General features: G+C 43.4%; 1 protein-coding gene across 1 annotated transcript in view; it reads left to right on the top strand.

The window, feature by feature from the left end:
- nfatc1 (nuclear factor of activated T cells 1) overlaps positions 1-22,616 on the top strand; it is a 221,768-nt gene that overhangs the window by 38,918 nt on the left and 160,234 nt on the right. The window contains 1 exon segment of the mRNA XM_051935707.1: positions 16,485-16,687. Coding sequence (XP_051791667.1) covers positions 16,485-16,687 — 203 coding nt within the window.

The following is a 22,616-nucleotide window of genomic DNA, read 5'->3' as shown; positions in this document are numbered from 1 at the left end:
ACAGAGGGTCTCAGGGCTGCCAGGCATGGCTTTTCAGATGTTATTCGTTTCTTGATTTAGCCTGAATGTGGGCTCTTAATGCATTCCAGACCCAGAGAGGTAGGACAACAGGATTTTGGTCAGTTGTGTTTTTGGCATTTTCTCACCCAGCCGTTACAGCACAGGGTGGTGTGGAGCATGAGCTCACCCTAACAGTATCGGGCACAGGGCAGGAGTTCAGCTTGGCATACTCGAGCAGACTTCCACAGTCAGTCGCTAAGATGCATTTCCCAAGTGATACCCCCATACAGCACAGCACCACCACATGGTCAGTTTTGCCATCTTGACTGAGTTCTTGGAGGGCGGTGAATTGAACTCTCTAGTACGTCACGTGCAGTGACACCCCCTTAGACATTTTGATGGCTGTATTAGGCTCAGGCAGTCCACAGCTCAAATGCTTTGATGTTCTGCTGCCCACTTTTACGTGTCCTTCCTCAGTCCCTGGCCTATCACACTGGTATACGTGACTTATGCTTCTCTTTCTGTAATTTTCAAATGTTTATGCGCCTTCTTAAACTAAATAAATAAATAAATGCTTTGTTATACGAGCCCTAGTAGTAAATACAGTCAAGCTGCTGAAGGTAAAAGCTTTTGAAAGGCGGCCTGTGCTGGCCCCCTTCCAAGCTACACTTTCAGTAATGGGTGTTACCCGGTGAAGCCTCTTTTGTTAGAAACCAAAAAACAGGCCGGCATTAGCTCTTCAGTCAAGTGAAGCTGTTCTCGATAAGCTCGGATCTGAGAGCCCCTGAGATGTTTGTGTAGCGATTAAAGGGAGGGCTTACCTCGTGTTTGACATTGGACAACGTCAAACAGGAAGATTTGTTTATAGGTAATTTAAATCGACGCCCTTTACGCCGCAAAATGTCTCGCTTTGTAAACACCCCGTATACACACATCCTCGATTTTTTGTCATCACCATCTACAGCGAGGAGGACATCCCACTTGTGTTACTCCGGTTTGAAGGCAGGTAACTCCCTTGCCCTCAGTTTGGACATTTTACTAGCATTTGCTTACCGGATAGCTCTTCATTTACAATTTCTTTATTCTGCAACAAGCATGGGAAACACTGGAGGACCATCATATCAGCTGGGCTGGTGCGGCTCCCAAACTTTCATAAAAATAATTGATGTGTTATATTTAAAAAACTTTTGATTAGGTTCTGTTTTCTGTAATATAAAACCCTAAGCCCACTGAGTCATGAAAGGAGAAACATGGAAGGTCTTTGGAAGAATATGTGTTGGGAAAGTACGAACAGGACGGGGTTAGAGTTTTGGGGCACCCGGTATATTTCTGAGAAGTCAGTGTTACAATGCCGAATCAAGTCGTCTCGACTTCCGTCTTAGGCAGACTGATTAAGCTAGCGGCTCTTCTGCATCTAAGGCATTCTGGGAGGAAGAGGTGGGTCCAGGTGACGTCAGATTGAACGGTGTCAATCACCCTTTCTGCAGCAGGGGATGAAGAGAGGACATTAGTACACAGTGCCTCCTCCTGCCTCGGTGGAGAATTACCGTCAGCCGAGCCATCAAGCTGTTTCCCCATGCGCACGTCGTGCGTGACAGTGTACTCTTATTTTTATTATTTACTAGCTGTCTCCCGTGCTCCACCCACGTAGTAGTGAAACAGGACAAACTTCAAAAATCAGTAACAGAACATGTACCGTATATACTCATGTATAAGCCGGGTCTCGAAACCCAAAAAATCGACCATAAAATCAGACCCCGACTTATACGCCCGTTCAAAAATACGACACTTTTTCTTTACATCTTCTTGCTTCCTCCAATCTCACACCAGTTTCTCAGATACATCGAATTTTGTGGCAGCGTTGCAGTTACCAATTTCTTTCGTCACTTCAACGATTTTTAATTTAAAACCAGATTCATATTTTCTTCTGATCGAATGCTCCATTGTAGATAAGGGATGCTCTTACGATAAAGGTGTATGAGGGTGTGAGATACAAAAAACACAAATCAGTGCAAATGTCGCTTCAGAATAGTTTGGGTATTACCATGTGGTCACGTAGGCACAATACATAGGAAGAAAAGGCTGTATGCCCTGTGGTGACTCTCTCAGGTGGGCGTTAGCATATCATAATCTCTTGGACCAATAGCGTGAGTTTTCTGCATTCGACTTATACGACTGATGTTATACGGTAAAGTGAAGCCCTGACTTATCCACAAGAGATCTTGAACATGAGTATATACGGTAATTTGTATTGAGAAGAATTTATATTGATAGTTTTCGTATCCGAGGGCTTCTTGATATACAATATTTTTGGTTTTGTTATCACGGGCGAGAATGTAGCTGTGATCTCTTTGCCAAAAATGTAAAAAGTTGGTAAGGTATCACTGGCCAAGCAGAAGGTAGGTACGCTCAAATGTCAACTGTATATCTGATCGTGTTCAGCTCTGATGTGAGAGCGTCCCCTGTGTGGGGAGAACAGCACATGGCTGTGATATCTCTTCTAATCAGCAGCTGCCCTCTAAAACACACATAGCTCTGATCTCTCTCTCAAAAATGTCAAACGTTACTCCTTACCAATCTCTAGACGATAATGTCTGATGAACAAATAGGTAACACTAGCTTAGCGGAGGCAAGGTACACTCCAACACGTGGCGAGAGGTGGAGCGACTCGAATGGAGGCTGGCGTGTGAGTGAGGAGTGCCCTGCTCGGCTCCCTACTCCTGAGGTCCTGCCTCCCCCTCCCCTCGGCCCACAACCTCTGTCTCGGATTCGCATGAATAAATCGCAACCGCAAGCGAATTTTAATCCTTAGCGCGATGAGAGAAGTCACAAAATCAACCGGAATGTTCAAGCAAATTATATGTAAATCCGTTAAGTATTTCTCTCGTGAAAAGCAGACATACAGACAGACGGACAGATGTTTGATTTTATATATATATATATAGATTTAGCAGATACCTTTTATACAAGGTGACTTACAAAGCAAGTTACAATACATTCAAGAGTGATTAGAAGGTGCAAACATCAAATGCAACAGTGAACAAGATTTTAAAAATAAGCAAGATGGAGTCGTACTCCTACCATACAATGATACACGAAGCAGACCAAGACACACACACCACCTAAAGTCTTTGTCAGTATAACAGAAGCCATCCTGCAGAAGAGACACTGAGCAGTTCCAAAATATTTAACAAAAAGGTGCGGTATCGAAAGACGCCTAAATGTCAGTGAATTGGGTGTAATTCGAAAAGACAAAATGAGATCATTTCATAGCTTTGGAGCAAGCATGGAGATCCAGTCTTAGTACATCCATCAAGAGGAGAGACAGGCAGAACAGAGACTTCTTGAAGGGCATAAGGAGAGACCAAAGTCTGGAGATGTGGAAGAGGAGAACCATTCAGAAAAGTGTAGGTCAAGACCAGAGTTTTCAGCTGGGTCTTTGCAGCAGCAGGAATCCATTGGAGGGACTGAAGCAGAGGAACATTAGAAATGGAATGAGGTGCAGTGAACATCAGTCAAGCAGCTGCGTCCTGGAGAAGCTGATGAGGTCAGATGGCAGTTGAAGGAAGCCCCACTAGCAATAGTCCAACCAAGATTGAACCAGTAACTGGACAAGGTGTTGCATGGCATAATTAGTGAGGAAGGGTTAGATATTAAGAAGAAAGAAACAACAGGACTCGGTCAATGAATGAAAGTGAGAAGTCCAAAGACATGCCAAGAGTTCTGACCATGATGATGATGAAAAGGTTGATATCGTCAAGAGTGATATTTAGAGGCAAAACCTTTACCCGGAAATGCTTGTGATCCTTCTGTCCATGTGATTACCCAGCACTTCTGGGTCAGGTGAAAATTCTTCTTCTTCTTAATCCCGGATGTACGTCATTGTCTCTGTCCCCTCGACTGGGAAGTACTTCCGGGTTATAAGGCAAATAGAAGTCCCTGGTCCTCCCTGCAGCGTCCTCTGGTGGCCCCCATGGTATCCAATAGGGCTGTTCATTTTAAAACTCCAATGTCCATGAGGCCCTGCTGGAATTCGGGGTACCTCCATGTTGCAGGGAGGGCTCCATCTGGCGGCCTGGGGTATTGGCCGGGGCAAACTGTCGGCCATCTATCTATCTATCTATCTATCTATCTATCTATCTATCTATCTATCTATCTATCTATCTATCTATCTATCTATCTATCTATCTATCTATCTATCTATCTATCTATCTATCTATCTATCTATCCTGCCAACTATACTAAAATTGGTATCTATCTATCTATCTATCTATCTATCTATCTATCTATCTATCTATCTATCTATCTATCTATCTATCTATCTATCTATCTATCTATCTATCTATCTATCTATCTATCTATCTATCTATCTATCTATCTATCTATCATCAACACTAATTAAGAGCTCAGCTGGACAAAATCCCAAAGACGTGGTATCACTTCAGGCTCAGACGGCCTTAGCTGTGATCTTTTGACCCCTGAACTGATGCCCTTCTACATATTTAGTCGTTTTTGACACGTAAGGAACCAAAAATATCATCAGGATTTCTCTTACGAAGTACATACCATAAAATTACGTACTGTTCAGCTGTTCAAGTGTCAAGTCTATTTTGTTGTTGTGAACCCAGATGGGTTCTAACCAGACCGTTGGCCATGCTGTTGTGACTGTATATACTATAAGTATGCAGTAGGTATCTTATTAGTAATCCAGAATTCTCGGATACCCAAATTCACACAGTATCTGCACAATAATCTGCAGCAGTGAACCGATTACAAAATGCATTGAACCGAGGTGTCAAAGGACAGCATTCTCATATTGTGCAAATGAAGTCCAAGGTGTGATATTTTGTTGACGACAGGGTGTTGAAATCAGGCAGATCCGTTGTCCGTCAAGCAGCATTTCATTCAGAGCTGAGAACAGGAGGCCCTGGCAATTTGCATATTTGGAAGTCAAGCATTCCGTGGTGTTGAGTTCAATGTTGAACAGCCTGTACCTCATTTGTTCATTATTTTCATTGCTTTATTGTGTTTTGTATTTTGGAATGTTAGATGCACATGTGTGTGAATCACTTGCAATCAACTTTGCTTAGTCAAATCGATGTCACATAACATACTCAAGACCACTTAATGTAGAGTTGTGGGTTTACAGAGCATAAACTTGCAGCACTGGGCTATAAGACAAGAAGCAGACATGGACGGGGACAGAGCGCCAGCTCATGCCCACACTTCATGTCCAGAGTTCCGTTTGGGAATTGCTAGTCAACCCAACAGGCACCACTCGCCATACCCGTAAAGTCTCTGCCACATTATTGGCTGTGAGAAGTAAGGATGTGCTTTGTGAATGTGAAAATTGTGTGGGAAAGTCTTCACAAACTTGTCTAATTTGACACACTATGTGATTTACAGTTGTGTACTCTGACATGTTGAGATGACAACAGTCCTCAAGTTTGACATCTCTCGGCCCTTTACATAAAACGTGTAACATCAGATAGACGTTTGTCAGGACCAAAGCACATGTGTCCCTCATTTTATGAATGGTACTTCCATCTGAATGCTCATTGGTTGTCAGTTCTGAAAAATGCACAGAGCCCGCCCCTTACAACTTAAGAGAGAAGGGAGAGTTGAAGACTAGCTGGACTGAGCTGCTGGGTATTTCAGAGAACACGACTAGAAGTCACAGTAGCACACCGCTACTGCCACCAACACGCCTAAATGAAACCTGCAGTTGAAAAGTCCTATGAGGTGACAAGACCGTAAGGTATTTCAGTTGACAGATACAAATAATGGTGGACGTGAGGCACCTAATATATGTGGATGTGACCCCCAATAATGTGAATATGAAGAGTTTTGGATGACCTCGAAAGCACGGAAACCTTCAATTTTTGTAATTCACAGAATTTCACTAGCACACCTTTCACATTCACTCATTCATCCAAATATTTTCTGCTAATTTTGCTTTTCATATTTTGAAATTTTTCCTTACAGTCCTCAGGTTATAAAACGTTAAAGCAACCAGTGCACCAACTCTAAAACTTCATCTACCGGCTATTCAAAAAGCCGCTCGTCTTTTAACGCTTTACCCGCTTATTCAGTGGAGGGCCGCAGGGAGCAGCCGATTCTTATCCCAACGGCATTCAAAGACGTGGACACATCGCCGTATTTTGTATTTTTAATTATTTTATTACGGTGTCAGGCAGGCAGAAAGAGTGACAAGCAGTACAAACCATGGAATTGTCGCTTTTTTATCAAATCAACACTTTTCGAGAAAGACAAGCCAGTGTTTATGAAGAGCACACGCTGTCGCTGGTGTGTAATTACTGAAAGGAAATCTTGACAGGATGGCAATTGTGGTGTGGCCGGCAGCCTTACCGCTTCTCGTCTCCTCACTTCTGGGTCTCAGTCTGGGCTGGGATGCCTTCTATTTCCCAACTCGAAATGTTTTCCCCCCAGTTCAGTGGTGTTTCTTCCCTCTTAAAAATCCCAAAACATTCTGTCGGGTTAACCAGTAATAGCAGATTTCCCTTTTGGCACTTCTTACGGGGCCATCCTACATTTCTGCTCGATGCTGCTTGCATGGCTCAAGTTCATGTCGAGCCCAAAGAAAACACGAGGAACGCACAAAAAGAATGAATAAATTCAGTTTGGATACAGCGTAAAAAACAAAATTATGGTTTCAACATTTCACCTTCTCAGGCCTGCTCAATCCAATTCATGTTTAAAGGGGGAAGTAGAGCCTATTCTGTCAAAATCAGAAGTAAGCAATGTGCCGGGCCATCGCAGGGTCCTCTCGGGTCCAGGGGGGGTTTCACTCTAACATAACCTTCTCAATTCAAAAATTCAGTTCAGGACTTGTGTGGCGGAGTCTAAGTGAGCAGCATTGGGTGCGATGCCAGAACAAACCCGCATGGCGTTACGATTGTCTTCATTGGCAAATCTCTGAATGCTTCTTCAAGGCTTTATCTTTATTAATCCTTAATTCCCATTATGGGTTTTTCTGAGTTGCTACATTTATTTTAATTGTGGTAGTTGCTTCCAGTTATTGGAAAAAAATTTCACGTATTTTTTTTGGTTGTCATTTTATTTTTTCCCTGGGAGCCACCGTTTTGTGTCACCAATCGTTATGTTTTGCCTTCCTTGACGTCATCCAGTTTTGGATTTAGTTTTGATACCAGCTTTCAGAACTCAGCACCAGTACTAAAACGGTTCCAAAGCAAATAACTGATAAGGTTGAAACCCCTCGTCCTACTTTACTTTACACTCGCTGGCGCAGTGTACAGTTGCTCACCTCTCTGGTGTGCCATACCATTATGCCACACTGCACACCAACTGGCTGTGAAGTCCCGATGACATGAAAACAATCAAACCAAACTCCCGTCAAGTCCTGATTGGCTCCAAGCTATTGGAGTTAGATTCCCCCTGGGAAGTCACAATCGCATTGAAGCCCCCATGAAGTGAAGTTCTGATCACGTTGTTGCACGTAATTTCGCTTTGTGAAGTCTACAAAAATGGATGTTTTTTCCACGACTGCAGTGGCGAGTGTCGGGTGGGATGTGGCATGGGATTTAAGGGCAAAGCTAACGTTTACTACCAGTACTGAAACCGTTTTAAAATTTGGGTTTTCTGTGCAACCCTAGCGCAGCGCTATAAGTGTTAGGATGAATATTTTTCAAAAATATTTTTATGCTTTATCCTGAATGAATTCTAGCGAATTATATATCTCTTCTGGAATTGTGATTCTGAAGTCAAATTTCAGGTTTATTGCGTTGTTTGAGTTATGTCCCTCATGGCTCTGCCCACGTAGTAGTGAAACAGGACAAACTTTAAAAACCAATAAAAACATTTTTAAAAATGTAATTCTGGCCAAGCAGAAGGTAGGTACGCTGCGACATCAAATGCTGGCACAGTATCTGATCGAGTTCAGCTCTGACGGGAGAGCATCCCTCCCGTGAGGAGAACAGCACGTGGCCGTGATATCTCTGCCAATCACCAGCTACCCTCTAAAACACACATGGAGCTCTGATCTCTCTCTCAAAAATGTCAAACTTTACTCCTTAACAATCTGTAGATGATAACGTCTGTTGAACAAACACGTATTGCTAGCTAAGTGGAGGTAAGGTACGCTCCAACACGTGACGTGAAGCAGAGTGACTCGAACGGAGTCTGGCAGGTGAGTGAGGAGGGCCCAGCCTGCCTCCTAAGGCCTGTAGCCTGTCTCTCTCAGATTTGCGCAAATCAATCGTTACCGCAAGTGAACTCTGATACTTAGTGCAATAAGAGAAGTCGCAAAATCACCCAGAATGTTCACGCAAATTACAGAAAAAAACCTGATCTAAACCCGTTAAGTAGTTCTCTCGTGAAAAGCGGACAGACATACAGAGACAGACAGATGCTGGATTTTATATATATATTTATATAAACAGTGGAACCTCGGTTTGCAAGTAATTTGGTTTACGAGTGACGAGCTAAACTTTTTAATAAATTTTGACTTGATAAACGAGTGACGTCTTGCAATACGAGTAGTATGTATACGCTTTGTCTGCTGAGCGTCACGTGATCACAACTGAGCTGATGGTTCTTCTCTCTCTCTCTCTCGCTGCGGGATTATGGGTAATCATCTCCTATTCTCCGTCTGAGTCAGTGTGCCTCACTCATATAGTCAACATCCGTACGAGCGTATACTGTTTACTACAGCATTGTGACTGTGTGTGTGCGTGCGTGTGCTGTGACGTGCGCGCCCCCGTCTTGCACCCCAAAACACGAAGCTGAGTCCCAGTACTTTAGCGACACCAGCTTTATTCAGCTTGAAACAGCAACAGCGCGGTTATTTATTGTAGCGGGATCTGCCGCTCTCCTATACACGGACGCAGCAGTCAGGCAGGATCATGGGCAAGTAGTACTGTGCCCTGCGCATTTATAACGTTCCTTGTATCACCCATCGACGGCAGGCGCTTACAGCATGTCTGCGATCTTTTCGGATTTGCTTTTATGGCGAACTGCTACAGCGCTGGGAAACTGCGATTGCTTTGGGACGCTCTTCCGCATGTCGTGCTGTTGGGTGGAATCCCACAAGAGTTTTAGAAACTCACTCACACCAGCCATGATTCTTTTTAAATGTAAAGTGCAGGTTAATTTGTTTTATGTAATTTTACTTTATATTTTGTATTAACTATTTTTATATGAATAGTTTTGGGTTGTGGAACGAATCATCTGAGTTTCCATTATTTCTTATGGGAAAATTCGCTTTTATAGACAAGTGCTTTGGACGTTTCCGAAACGAACCGAGATTCCACTGTATATAGATTACTGTTTGTCCGCAATATCTTTCGGTTTTGCCTCAGGTGCTGCCATTTTATGATGATGCAGATCCTGATCGCTAAGGGTGTGCACACTCGAGTTACGACTTCCAGGGGTCATTTGGTAACACGATGACAGCCATTTTGGATCTGAGTTCACGACTAACAAACCTATCTTCTTTTACGACTTTCTAAACCTTTATTTATTTTTCTTTCCCGAATCTTCTGATTTTCTGCCTGACCGTTGATTTTCTTTTTCTCGTTTTGGCTATGTCGATAGATTTGTTGAATCTCAAATTTGACCTCAGCTAGTTTTTTTTCACATTATGTATCTTCTGATCCTTTCTTAAACAAAAAAAAAATAAAAATACATGGACGTTTTTTGAGTCAGTAAAATGAAAATCGACTCTTTGGGTGTGTCACCATGTGAATTGAGAGTAATCAAAGAAATGCCTGCCTCCGTGCGTGTGTTAGTGGTGATATTAAGATTTCTTGATTCCTGACTTTTACGTTCATTTTTCCTACCACGATTCTACAGTCGATAGGACTGATCGTTGGTTTCGACTTCTACTCAGTTACGTTTCTGCTCCTGTTTAGTATGATTGTAATGTTAGATCATTTTTTCCCATGTCCCCTTGTGGTGATACATACAAGTTTTACATTACATTTGTTTGTTGTTTTGAGGTCATTTTTCACAGACCACCACCATTTTGTGATTTCGTTGCCACAATATAGTGGCCCGTAGTTAAGGGGTGTGGTCTTGGAGGTCATGACCTGTGACTCACAATGCACTTCCTGGCTATCTGCGTTATTATTGCTGTTTGCACTGAAACGATAAAAACTCTACATGCTGTACGTATGTTTGAGGGTTCTCTGACCTAGGGGGTCATTTTATGGTATCAGTATTATTTACAGATTCTTCGATGTTCACAGTTTCCACCCCGTCTTTTGTTTTTCTTTCATGCACCACAATGTCAAGGTCTGCATGTCGCCCGTTGTCATGGGAATCTTGATGTAATCGGTGCGACCGCTTTAAAGTTGATTCGTGCCGTTGCACTTTTATCTCAGATTAGATTAATTCCTTGCACTCTGCGTGGTTTATTTTGATTTTATTTTTGCGGCTGACTTAGACTTTGATTTTTGGATCAGCATTTCTGGTTTTTGTCGTTTCTCTCTCTGATCCCCGGTTTTGGCGATTTACTTCGTTTTCTGACATCTGCACAATCTGCGATGACCACTAAGCCCAGAGAGTTGGCGAGTGCATTGTTTTGTTTCGCATTTACCATACTCAACTTGGACTTTGACTCTTGACCATGAATTTTGGCTTTTGCTTGTGCTTAGGCACAGAAGAGGATGATGGATCTCTGGTTTAGAATTTTGGCTCGGTGTTTTCGGAAAACGTTTTCGTCTTCCGGTGCCGCACATTTCTACCTGCATCCGGCGTGTTTCTGTGCAATGCATTGATCATTGATCCCCTTTAAACTTGGTAGCCATGTTTCTGTTAGGTTAACACATCAAGCTCACGAATCACGAGTGGGATGTGGGAGAAAAAGCTCACAAACACATGGGAAACCCACCATATGAACAGAAAGAGGACCTGAGATTTCCACTCAGGTTGCACCACTGTAAAAAAATTTTAGCTTGAGCATATCTAAATGTGTTTAATTGTCACGAAACCTGAACAAATAAAGCATTAAAGGGGAAAGAAAAATGTCACAATTCCACAAACCCAGGCCCGTACATGGCTGAAAATCCTATTTAGCTTCCTTGCCTAATCCTTCCTTTCTTTCACTTCAGCAAACAAAGTTGTTAGTATTGTAGATTGTCAAATATTTGCAAGCCTGTAGAAGGATACCTCAGTATACAACTCAGCAGAAGATACCCGGAAATGCATACCAAGATGCCACAAAGAAAATAAATGCAGTTGCAGAAACTGGTTTTATTACCAGATTGAGGGCAAAGATAAGCATCCCAGTGTCACAATGCTGCTCCTTCAAAAAAGGTCATCTTCATGATCGGCAATTGATTTTCTGACCCCCTGGATCCTTACATGTGGCCATGACTCGCCTTGTGCTGTGTACGATGGCCGGCAAGTCAATGAGAGCCCTCTGAGAAATAGTTGGGGTACCAACCAGGTGTTTTCCTGTAGAGGTCGCTACTCCCCAGTTGGCATAAGTTCTTTTTTAATTACGGCGTGTTACATAACCCAAATCTATATACAGTGGTACCTCTGGTCACGACCGTAATTCATTCCAAAACTCTGGATGTGACTCGATTTGGTCGCGACCCAAACGTAATTTCCTCATTAGATTGTATGTAAATACAATTAATCCATTCCAGACCATATGAACTGTATGTATATATTTTTTTAAGCACAAAAATAGTTAATTATACCATAGAATGCACAGTGTAATAGTAAACTAAATGTAAAAACATTGAATAACGCTAAAAAAACCTTCAACAACAGAGAAAACTAACATTGCAAGAGTTCACGCTAGACCCTTACTAGGGAATGCGCATTCCCGGGAATGAAACTGCTGGAATTCCCGGCTGAACGGGAACGGCCAAGCTCGCATATATAGCGTGTAAAAGTGTAAAAATCGATCAAGAATAACAGAGTTATAATTGAAAATAATTAAGGTGGCGCCATTGCTGCAGCTTGCACTTCATCAGACAACAGCTTTGAACAGCAACTTGAAATTGCAATGCGTCAGTCTGTTGCATCCACATTATCTGTGACAAGAAACTTGCCATCACAGAATGATGACAAGAAACTGGATGCATCACTAAAAGCTGAAACGGCGGTGTTTCAGAGCAATGGCAAGCGCGGGCGTTGTTTAGAACAAGTCTATCAGTATCTGATGACTGTGCCGCCTACTTCAGTGGAGGAAGAGCGTGCTTTCTCAGCGGCTGGCGTACTTCTGCACGAAGGTGCGCTCTCGCCTGGACGACGGCACGCTCAACACGTTGTGCTTTCTATGCTCTTATTACCGCAACTAACTAAATACATGTACTTAAATGACAGCATGAACTGCTTGTAGATAAGGTTAGTCTTTTATTGGTGTCAACATATTGCAGTAGTTTTATTAAAAATAAGTGTCGCTCGCTCTAAAACCGTTCACATGTGAGATGCCCGTGCACTGTGTTATTCCCAGGAGCCAAGGATTCCTAAATTCCCGGGAATGGATAAGCCCGTCCGGGAATGGATTCCCTAACCCTTATGAACCGCACACTGTGAACACTCATCAGAGGTGACTGTGTGCAGAGGGTGCAGACCTATAAATACCTGGGAGTGCAGCTGGATGATAAATTAGACTGGACTGCCAAAACTGATGCTCTGTGTAAGAAAGGACAGAGCTGACTATACTTCCTTAGAAGGCTGGCGTCCTTCAACATCTGCAATAAGATGCTGCAGATGTTCTGTCAGACGGTTGTGGCGAGCGCCCTCTTCTACGTGGTGGTGTGCTGGGGAAGTAGCATAAAGAATAAGGACACCTCACACCTGGACAAACTGGTGAGGAAAACAGGCTCTATTGTAGGCACGGAGCTGGACAGTCTGACATTCGTGGCAGAGCGACGGGCGCTGAGCAGACTCCTGTCAATCATGAAGAATCCACTGCATCCACTAAACAGGATCATCTCCATACAGAGGAGCAGCTTCAGCGACAGACTGCTGTCACCGTCCTGCTCCACTGATAGACTGAGGAGATCATTCATACACCACACTATGTGACTCTTCAATTCCACCTGTGGGGGTAAACATTAACATTATACAAAGTTATTGTCTGTCTGTATACCTACATTGTTATCACTCTTTAATTTAATATTGTTCTTTATCAGTATGCTGCTGCTGGAGTATGGGAATTTCCCCTTGAGATTAATAAAGTATCTATCTATCTATCTATCTATCTATCTATCTATCTATCTATCTATCTATCTATCTATCTATCTATCTATCTATCTATCTATCTATCTATCTATCTATCTATCTATCGTGCCTTTCACATCTATCTATCTATCTATCTATCTATCTATCTATCTATCTATCTATCTATCTATCTATCTATCTATCTATCTATCTATCTATCTATCTATCTATCTATCTATCTATCTTTTGTGTATAGTGCCTTTCCTATCTATCTATCTATCTATCTATCTATCTATCTATCTATCTATCTATCTATCTATCTATCTATCTATCTATCTATCTATCTATCTATCTATCTATCTATCTATCTATCTTTTATGTATAGTGCCTTTCCTATCTATCTATCTATCTATCTATCTATCTATCTATCTATCTATCTATCTATCTATCTATCTATCTATCTATCTATCGTGCCTTTCACATCTATCTATCTATCTATCTATCTATCTATCTATCTATCTATCTATCTATCTATCTATCTATCTATCTATCTATCTATCTATCTATCTATCTATCTATCTATCTTTTGTGTATAGTGCCTTTCCTATCTATCTATCTATCTATCTATCTATCTATCTATCTATCTATCTATCTATCTATCTATCTATCTATCTATCTATCTATCTATCTATCTATCTATCTATCTATCTATCTATCTATCTATCTATCTTTTTTATGAGTTTTAAGCACAGGGAAAAAAAATGAAATGCCACTTCTCTTGCGAAACTTTTCACACCATCCTCTGCTGGCTTTAAATTCCTCACCTTCGCCACTTGAAGAAGGATTATTTTTTAGCAAATCGCCATGAATCTTCCAGGCTTTCTCGCATATGATCGCCTCGCTTACGCTATCCTCTGCAATTTGCTTCTCGTTCAGCCACACTAGCAACAGTTTTTCCACCTCTTCCAGCACTTGAGGCCTCTGCTTGGTTAACATTGTAACTCCTTTTGCAACATCAGCTCCTTTGTTAAGCCCTGAATACGCAAACAAAAGAAACGAGAAACGGAGAATGGCAAATCATTGGCGCGTATGAACGCGTGTAGGGAAACCGGCCGCCAGTGTTTTTGTTCGCCACCAGAGCGTGTGGTCGTGAACAGATGCAAAGTTTTGGCAAAGTTTTGATTGTAACCCGATTTGTACGTGTTCGGAAAACGTTCATGACCAGAGGTTCTACTGTAGATATAATATTAAAAGGCGATACCCCTCCCATAGTGATACAGCGACAAGAAATCACATAAGAGAAAATACAGTAACTTAGCTTTCTTTAATGACAATTTATGCGGCATAACAGACGAGGAAGACTCTTTTACCGAGGTGGGAGCTCGATGTATACAGTCTGCCATTTTCATTGCTGCGCTCGAAGGATTTTCAGGATTGGATGACGTTATCTCCCATCCATCCGTCGGCTTCAAAGGTGTGCCGGGCAATGTTCCAAGGCTTTATACTCTTTCTCCATATGGAGAATCCACTCAGGTGAATAATACAATTCCAAAAAAGGCAAAGAGAGGATTCAACTTCATACTGACTCTAACACACGTAGATAGTACAATGCCCATTTTCGTAGTTGTCCCTTTCTTGTCTTCTAATGCTTGCCTAGCAGTTCTAAATGATGAGCCCCTGTGTGCTAAACTGGCCTTTAGCTGTACATGTGAGAAGACGCAGATATATGATATAATATCTGCACAGAGCACAGTGACATTAAACTTATATTCTGATTACACTGGGTCACCCCGTTTAGTAAGAACAGAAATGACAGCAGCCATTAGGGCCCAAAATACAAATTGAAAATAGCTGGCTTTTGGCCATGACAGTAAATAAGGTCGGAGCTCCGCCCCCTGTGTTGCCACCTATCAGGAGCAGCTCCTGTTATATTGTCGGGACCAGAAGGAGCGAAGCTTTGCAGAAACTTTGTGGTCACAGAGCTCTCCAACAGAGAGTTGATCTTACAATTTGCTTCACTTGGTTTTCATCCCACTACGCGGTTTTTCCCACTCTTGATTTTGTCGCCCATACACTTGATCGTTTGAAAGGGAAGGTCTACAGGACGATAGTGAGACCAGCTATGTTATATGTGTCAGAGATGGTGGCACTGACCAGAAAGCAGGAGACAGAGCTGGAGGTGGCAGAGTTAAAGATGTTAAGATTTGCATTGAGTGTGACGAGGATGGACAGGATTAGAAATGAGGACATTAGAGGGTCAGCTCAGGTGGGACGGTTGGGTGACAAAGTCAGAGAGGCGAGATTGCATTGGTTTGGACATGTGCAGAGGAGAAATGCTTGATATACTGGGAGAAGGGTTCTAAGGATAGAGCTGCCAGGTAAGAGGAGAAGAGGAAGGCCTAAGAGAAGGTTTATGGATGTGGTGAGAGAGGACACGAAGGTGATGGGTGTGACAGAGAAAGATGATGAGGACAGGAAGATATGGAATATCATGGCACTCGATCATTTCATCCAGTGGCAACTAAAGGCTCGACAAAACGGTCGAGTGTCTGCACACTAAACTCAGCAAGGGGTTAGTGCGAGAACACATTGATCATTTCGCTGAGCCTTTAGTTCCCCCTTTGTGATTTCAATGCCAAGGACGTTTTCAGAGTGTTGATAAAACCCATAATGAGATGTACGGGGGCCACCTGTGCACGCATTCAGAACGCCCTGATGGCAAATCCGCACCCCTGTATACAGCGCTGCATTTTAGTGACAAGACATTCAGACGTTTTAGAAAGTTTGGTCCTTGCTGACAACAAACGAAAGAAGGATGGCCGCCGCAGTTAGAGATGAGCAATGAGAGGAAATCCCCTCGTGTTGCTGGGTTCTCTTAGCCTGACCACATCTTTAACTGCTTTACTTTCGCTTTTACAAGAGTCGCTTTGAATTTCGGCGCTTAGGTAATTGCCGGTTCAGCATATCAGGCATTACTTCTCAGCCTTTGAAACGGTGCAAGCTTTTTAACATGATGAAAGTTAGCCACTAATTAGTTCATAAACCCTTTGGCTGAGGTGCATTTACTTCAATAATGAAAGATCAAATATACAACAATGGCCTGAAGGGTTCTTTTATTTATTTATTTCTTTTTGGTACACGTTAACGATAAATGAAGTGAAGTGTACCATTCATGAAAAACAAGGCCCGGTGCTTAGCTGTGCCTCCATTAATTTTCTTTCCTTTTTTTGTGTGTGTTGGGGCCTCTGCCCATAAAGCTATAAATTGGCCTTTAGTAGTTCTCATGTACGGTGCTTAGCTGGAGTTTTCTGTTCTCTTGCCAGCTTCACGGTTATATGGAAAACGAGCCACTCACCCTCCAGCTGTTCATCGGGACAGCAGACGACCGCCTGTTGAGACCACATGCCTTCTACCAGGTCCATCGCATCACCGGCAAGACCGTGTCGACAGCCAGCCATGAAGTGATGCTCTCTAACACCAAGGTGCTGGAAATCCCGCTGTTGCCTGAAAACAACATGAGAGCCATGTAAGCCACTTGCTCTTTTTAAGTTCTACGTTTTTTTTTTTTTGACTAATTGTCTAGAATTGCTTCTTTTTCTGTCACAACATTCAATCTGTCTGTCCAGTTCCATTGAATCTAATTCTATTAAGCACACAGATGCTGTAACTGCAGATTGTAAGAGGAGCCTTGGGTCCAGGATAACAGCTTGCTGGGTAATCACCCAGAACGATGCCAACATTAATATGTCCTGGTATCACCCAGGTGGCCTGGGAATGCCTTGGTATCTCTCTGGTGGATGGGATGCCAGTCTGTTAATTCATGTTAGGATCTCCCATAATAACTGGTGACGATCTGACATTTATTTATTTGTTCGACGCCTTTATCCACAGCGACTGAAAACATTTGAGGTACAACATTTTACATTTCTTTTTCCAATCGGAGCACAGGTGGGTGAAGTGAGTTGCTCAGGGTCACACAGTGCCAGTGGCAGGATTTGAACCCACAACCTGAGAGTCTGAAGTCCAAAGGCTTAACCACGGTGCCACACTGTCTGCCTGGTGAATCTTGAGAAAATATTGAGAAAAATCTTACAGAAATTGTGGATCAGAGCAGCATCTGCAGTCATGTGGATGTTGTATCGGTCAGATGTGGTGCAGAGGGAGAGTTGAGCCGAGAGGCAAAGAGTCAAAGCTCTTTGTTTACTAGTTGAACTACATTTCTACCCTTGACTATGGCCACAAGGTTTGGGTCTTAGGGTCTTGTTCACGAGTGAGGGATGAAGGGAGTGGGAAATCGGATTGGAGCAGAAGCAGCAGTGAGATGCTGTACCTTCTCTAGGTAGGGTACGAGGTGCTACCTCAAGTGGAGGAGTTTAAGTATCTTGGGGTCTTGTTCACTTCTCAGGGGAGAAAGGAATGGGAGATCAACAGGCAGATCGGAGCAGCATTGGCAGTAAGATGGATCTTGTACCTTCTCTAGGTAGGGGATGAGGTGCTACCTCAAGTGGAGGAGTTTAAGTATCTTGGGGTCTTATTCACAAGTTAGGGAAGAAGGAAGCGGGAGATCAACAGGCAGATTGGAGCAGCACCGCCAGTAAGTTGGATGTTGTACCCTCTCCAGGTAGGGGATGAGATGCTACCTCAAGTGGAGGAGTTTCAGTATCTTGTGGTCTTATTCACAAGTTAGGGAAGAAGGAAGCGGGAGATCAACAGGCAGATCAGAGCAGCATTGGCAGTAAGATGGATGTTGTACCTTCTCCAGGTAGGGGATGAGGTGCTACCTCAAGTGGAGGAGTTTAAGTATCTTGGGGTCTTATTCACAAGTTAGGGAAGAAGGAAGCAGGAGATCAACAGGCAGACTGGAGCAGCACGAGTAGTAAGATGGATGCTGCACCCTCTCCAGGTAGGGGATGAGATGCTACCTCAAGTGGAGGAGTTTAAGTATCTCAGGGTCTTGTTCACGACTCGGGGAAGATGGGAACAGGAGATCAACAGGCAGACTGGAGCAGCACAAGTAGTAATGGGGATGTTGTACCCTCTCCATGTAGGGGATGAGATGTTGCCTCAAGCAGAAGAGTTTCAGTATCGTGGGGTCTTCTTCACAAGTGAGGGAAAAAGGAAGTTTGAGATCGACAGGTAGATCAAAACACCATCAGCAGTAAGGTGGATGTTGTACCCTCTCCAGGTAGAGGATGAAGTGCTACCTCAAGTGGAGGATTCTTATTCAGAAGTGAGGGAAGAAGAGAACGGGAGATTGAAATTGTGGTTCAGAACAGCATCTGCAGTCATGTGGACGTTGTATCGGTCAGTTGTGGTGCAGAGAGAGTTGAGCCGAGAGGCAAAGCTCTCAGTTTTCCAGTCGAACTGCATTTCTGCTCTCGCCTATAGCCACAAGCTTTGAGTAGTGATTGAAAGGACAAGATCACAAATACAAATGGCAGAAAGGAGCTTCCTTCACAGGGTGTCTGGACTCAGCCTTAGAGTGTGGAGCTCCTGCTCCTCAGCATCAAAAAGAGCCCATTGAGGTGGGTCAGGCATTTGATTAGGGGAGGTCTTTTGGGAATGGCCAACCGGAAGGAGACCTTGAGGCAGACCCAGGACACCCTGGAGAGATTTCATCTCTCAGCTGGCCGGACCTGAACGTGCTTAGCTTCGGGTGGATGACCTTTTCTGAAATGCACGTAGACTTGAGACTGACTAGCATGAGATTACAATTTTTTCTTGGCCATTACTACAGGTTACATGGGTTGAGTAACATATAAAAAAATTTAATTTTTAGGTTTACTTACCTCAGCAGTGACATTCATATCTCTGGTGACTCTTCCTATGAAGTCAGTAGATGGATTGGGAGAGCATGGGGGGGGGGGTGGTCATGAGGTCGCTGTAGAGGGGTGTGTGGTGCTCTCGATATCTACAAAAGGACAAAGATCCAAGTCCTGGTGCTTCCTGTCTTGCTATATGGTTGCGAGACATGGATGCTATCCAGTGACCTGAGACGAGGACTGGACTTCTTTCGTTCTGTGTCTCTTCAGAGAATCCTTGGGTACCGCTGGTTTGACTTTGTGTTGCTCATGGAGTCCCGAATGAGGCACATGACCTGCATTGTGAGGGAGCGTCAGTTACGGCACTACGGCCATGTGGCGCGTTTCCCTGAAGGTGATCCGGCTCGTAAGATCCTCATTGTTGGGGACCCGAGTGGCTGGACCAGGCCAAGGGGGCGCCCACTGCTGCGGCAGATACAGTAGAAGCTCATTTCCAGAGGGTGGGATTGGACCACGTTTCTTCCTGGGATCCCGAGCTGTTTCGTTGTCTGGTGGGTGGGACATGCTGCCCAACCTGACCTGACCTGACTGTTCCTTTAATATCTTTCTATTATAATAAAAAAAAAAACTTGGGTCAAGATGTGATCTTCTCAGAAGACATTTTGACGTCCCGCGAGACAAAGCAGTGAGACAAAAGGACAGCTGCTGTGCAGGCTTTTAAATGATGGACGCTCAGTGCTACATGCAGAACATGCAGCTTGGTGCGTTCAGTGCCCCCCCCCCTTCACGACGTGGGCAGCAGAGGTGCAAAGCGCGCCCCGGGGTTTCGAGCAAAGATAACACATGTCCCCTAGTAACACATTATAATATTCTCCAATTCAGGGTATTGAAGGGATAGAGTCTGTTGGGGAAGCACTTGGCAACATGGTGAGGAACATGTCTTTATCCATCCATTTTCCAACCCGCTGAATCCGAACACAGGGTCACGGGGGTGTGCTGGAGCCAATCCCAGCCAACATAGGGACCAAGGCAGGAACCAATCCCGGGCAGGGATGCCAACCCACCGCAGTGGTGAGGAACATATAAAACAAATATCATTACTGCATGGAGTATTCCCTTAATTTTTTTTTTTTTTTTTTTTTTTCTGGGGTAGACATTTTTCATAAAATTCAATGTTTTGGACTGGTTATGAATAGAGAATCACAGATGGTTAGCAAATTTCAACAGAAAAATCAACACGTGGCATTTGGTATTTTATGGCACATATTTGAATCTGAACGCCGTGTTATTCTTTCTTGATGTTTTTGGTCCACACACTCTGCAGACGTGCAGGACCCCCGCTCCACCTACTACACCAAACCCCCCCACCCCCTCCCATCCTTGCTCCGACAGTCATTCTAATCAGTGGAAAAGTCCCAAATAAACTTTACCCATCCCTATGGCAACTGATTAGCTGCGACTTTATAGCGTCTATATTTGGTACCCAAGGCCATCTTGAAGTGAGCAGCCCCCCCAAACGCGCAGTAGTAAACGTCCGCTTATAAAGAAGCCAGGAGCTCAAGTTCCAGTACACCCTATTTAGTTCTCAAAGGAGCCTTTGCAACAGGACTCTTTCAGCCTCCGTCTCTGGCTGGAGATCTGCTTAATGTTGGCTGGGCTCCTTCTGAGGGACTGAACAGCAGAGCTGGCCTTAATTCAGCGCCACACAGGGTTAGGCAATGCGGTGCAATAAATGAGCCAAACATCAAAGTCGTATATAGACGTACAGCATGGATACTGCACACTGCACATGCACACACACACGTATATAAGCACTTACGCTAAGTAAATAAACCCTTTTGGCCCGTTTTCCCCTTCCAGTTAAGAGAATGCACACAATTGTTACTATTCAAGGCTACAGACTGGAAAAAAAAGGGTGAAACTTGTTTCTGATGTGGTCACTGTGAATGAATGCTGAATTCAATAAAATAAGAAAAAAAATGTAATAAAGTGTACTCTCCATAAGTCGCTCGCAAGTTTTTCCATTGACTTGAGTCTAACCCTGAATTATACAAGTCTTTCCTGTACAATAAACAGGTGTTTGTCCTCACTTTTAGTTTTGTTACCTCTTGGACTGTTTCAGTTCTTTCCTCCGCCGCCTTCTTGGACGTTCTAGCTGGTGGGCACCGAGTGTCCAAAACATAAATCAGACGTCCGAGGTGGCTGGACTGGCCCGGCCTTCCTCTCGGTTTCTCTTTAATCATCAAGATCCTGACACTGACTCACGATTCCCTGAAATGGACTCCCTCACAGCTTCGGAAAAATGCTGTTTACTCCGTGTCAGCCAATCAGAGTCTCCCAAAGTCGGTCTCCACACCGTTCCAAGACCTCAACACACCGATGCTTCACAAGGGGTCACTTGTGCTACTGGAGTTGTACGTGAGGCTCCTGTCATGATCTGCCCTACAACTTTAATGTTTTCCAACTGTTCCTTGGCCACTAAAAATGATTTGAGTAGGATTTCCAGGGTTTCCTAAGGCCAAGGAGTCTATTGGTTACATTAATTTTATGTATGTAGCATCTGTTGGAATAACAAATGCAATGCATAAGTCTCTGTTATATGCCATTCGATATGGGTTTTTTAAAAGCAGTGTTGATGTTTAAGATGTACCATCTGTTGGAATGACAAATGCAATGCATTGTATTACTATAAATGTTTGTGATGTGCCATCTATTGGAATGACAGAGACTAAACTAGATCTTCACACATCCTTCTCTCCTCCATGCTGTGGGCAGACTTCTGTGCATCTTAAAGGGCCTTTCACGTTTTGTTATGTTAGCCCCCTAATTCCTTATACTATTCCTAAGTTTAAAGCACGTTATTGTGTTCAAGCAAATAAACATTTCATCTGGAGGCAGGATGTTTGGGAGACCAATAAAGACAAAGCTTGGGTTGCTGCTGGAAGAGGTGTGGGTGAGGCCAGCAGGGGGCGCTTACTCTGTGGTCTGAATGTGGATCCCAATGCCCCGGTGCAGGGACGGGGTCACTGTGCTGTAAACATGAGACCTAAAATCTAGGTCCTTACACTCTTGAGGTCATACAAGATCACTAGACATCCTCTGTAAAGAGTAGGGGGTATCCCGATGTCTGGGCTAAGTTGCCTACCATTCCCTAGTCACATTGTACCTGCCCCCTGTCTCTGATTGGCTGTCTCTCTCTCACCCGTTCACCACCTTAACAGCTTATGTGTGGTGAGCCTGCTGGTGCAAAAATGGCTACGGTCGCTTCCTCCAGGTGGGTGCTACACATTATGTGAAGCACTATATAAATGTATTATTATTATTATTATTATTATGTTATGCATATTTCCAGTATCCTGGCAAAGCCACCAAGTGCCTAAGCAAACAGTACCCCGCGATGTGCTGTCGTGAGTGGCTGTGTATTCATTACTGTTTCATATCACGCTAATCAGTTGGCATCTTCAATTTCATTTTTACTAAATTGAATCCATTTAGCAGCAGGGGCGGCAGCTCAAATATTCTTTGTAAGTCTGCCTTTTTTTTTTTCCCTGTTCCTGCACCAGGCTCTCCTCTCACTACATCTGGTTTAAATTAGTACACAACCACTGTGTAGTTTCTGTTCCAAAATCTGTAATAATTTTAAAATGAAAACAAAAAATGACAGAACTTGTCATTTTCATTTTGAAATACTGA

This window comes from Erpetoichthys calabaricus, chromosome 13 (genome assembly GCF_900747795.2).
Source record: "Erpetoichthys calabaricus chromosome 13, fErpCal1.3, whole genome shotgun sequence".
Classification (NCBI taxonomy): domain Eukaryota; kingdom Metazoa; phylum Chordata; class Cladistia; order Polypteriformes; family Polypteridae; genus Erpetoichthys; species Erpetoichthys calabaricus.
Note: the sequence above shows the minus strand (reverse complement) of the source record. Positions and strands in the feature narration are given on the sequence as shown.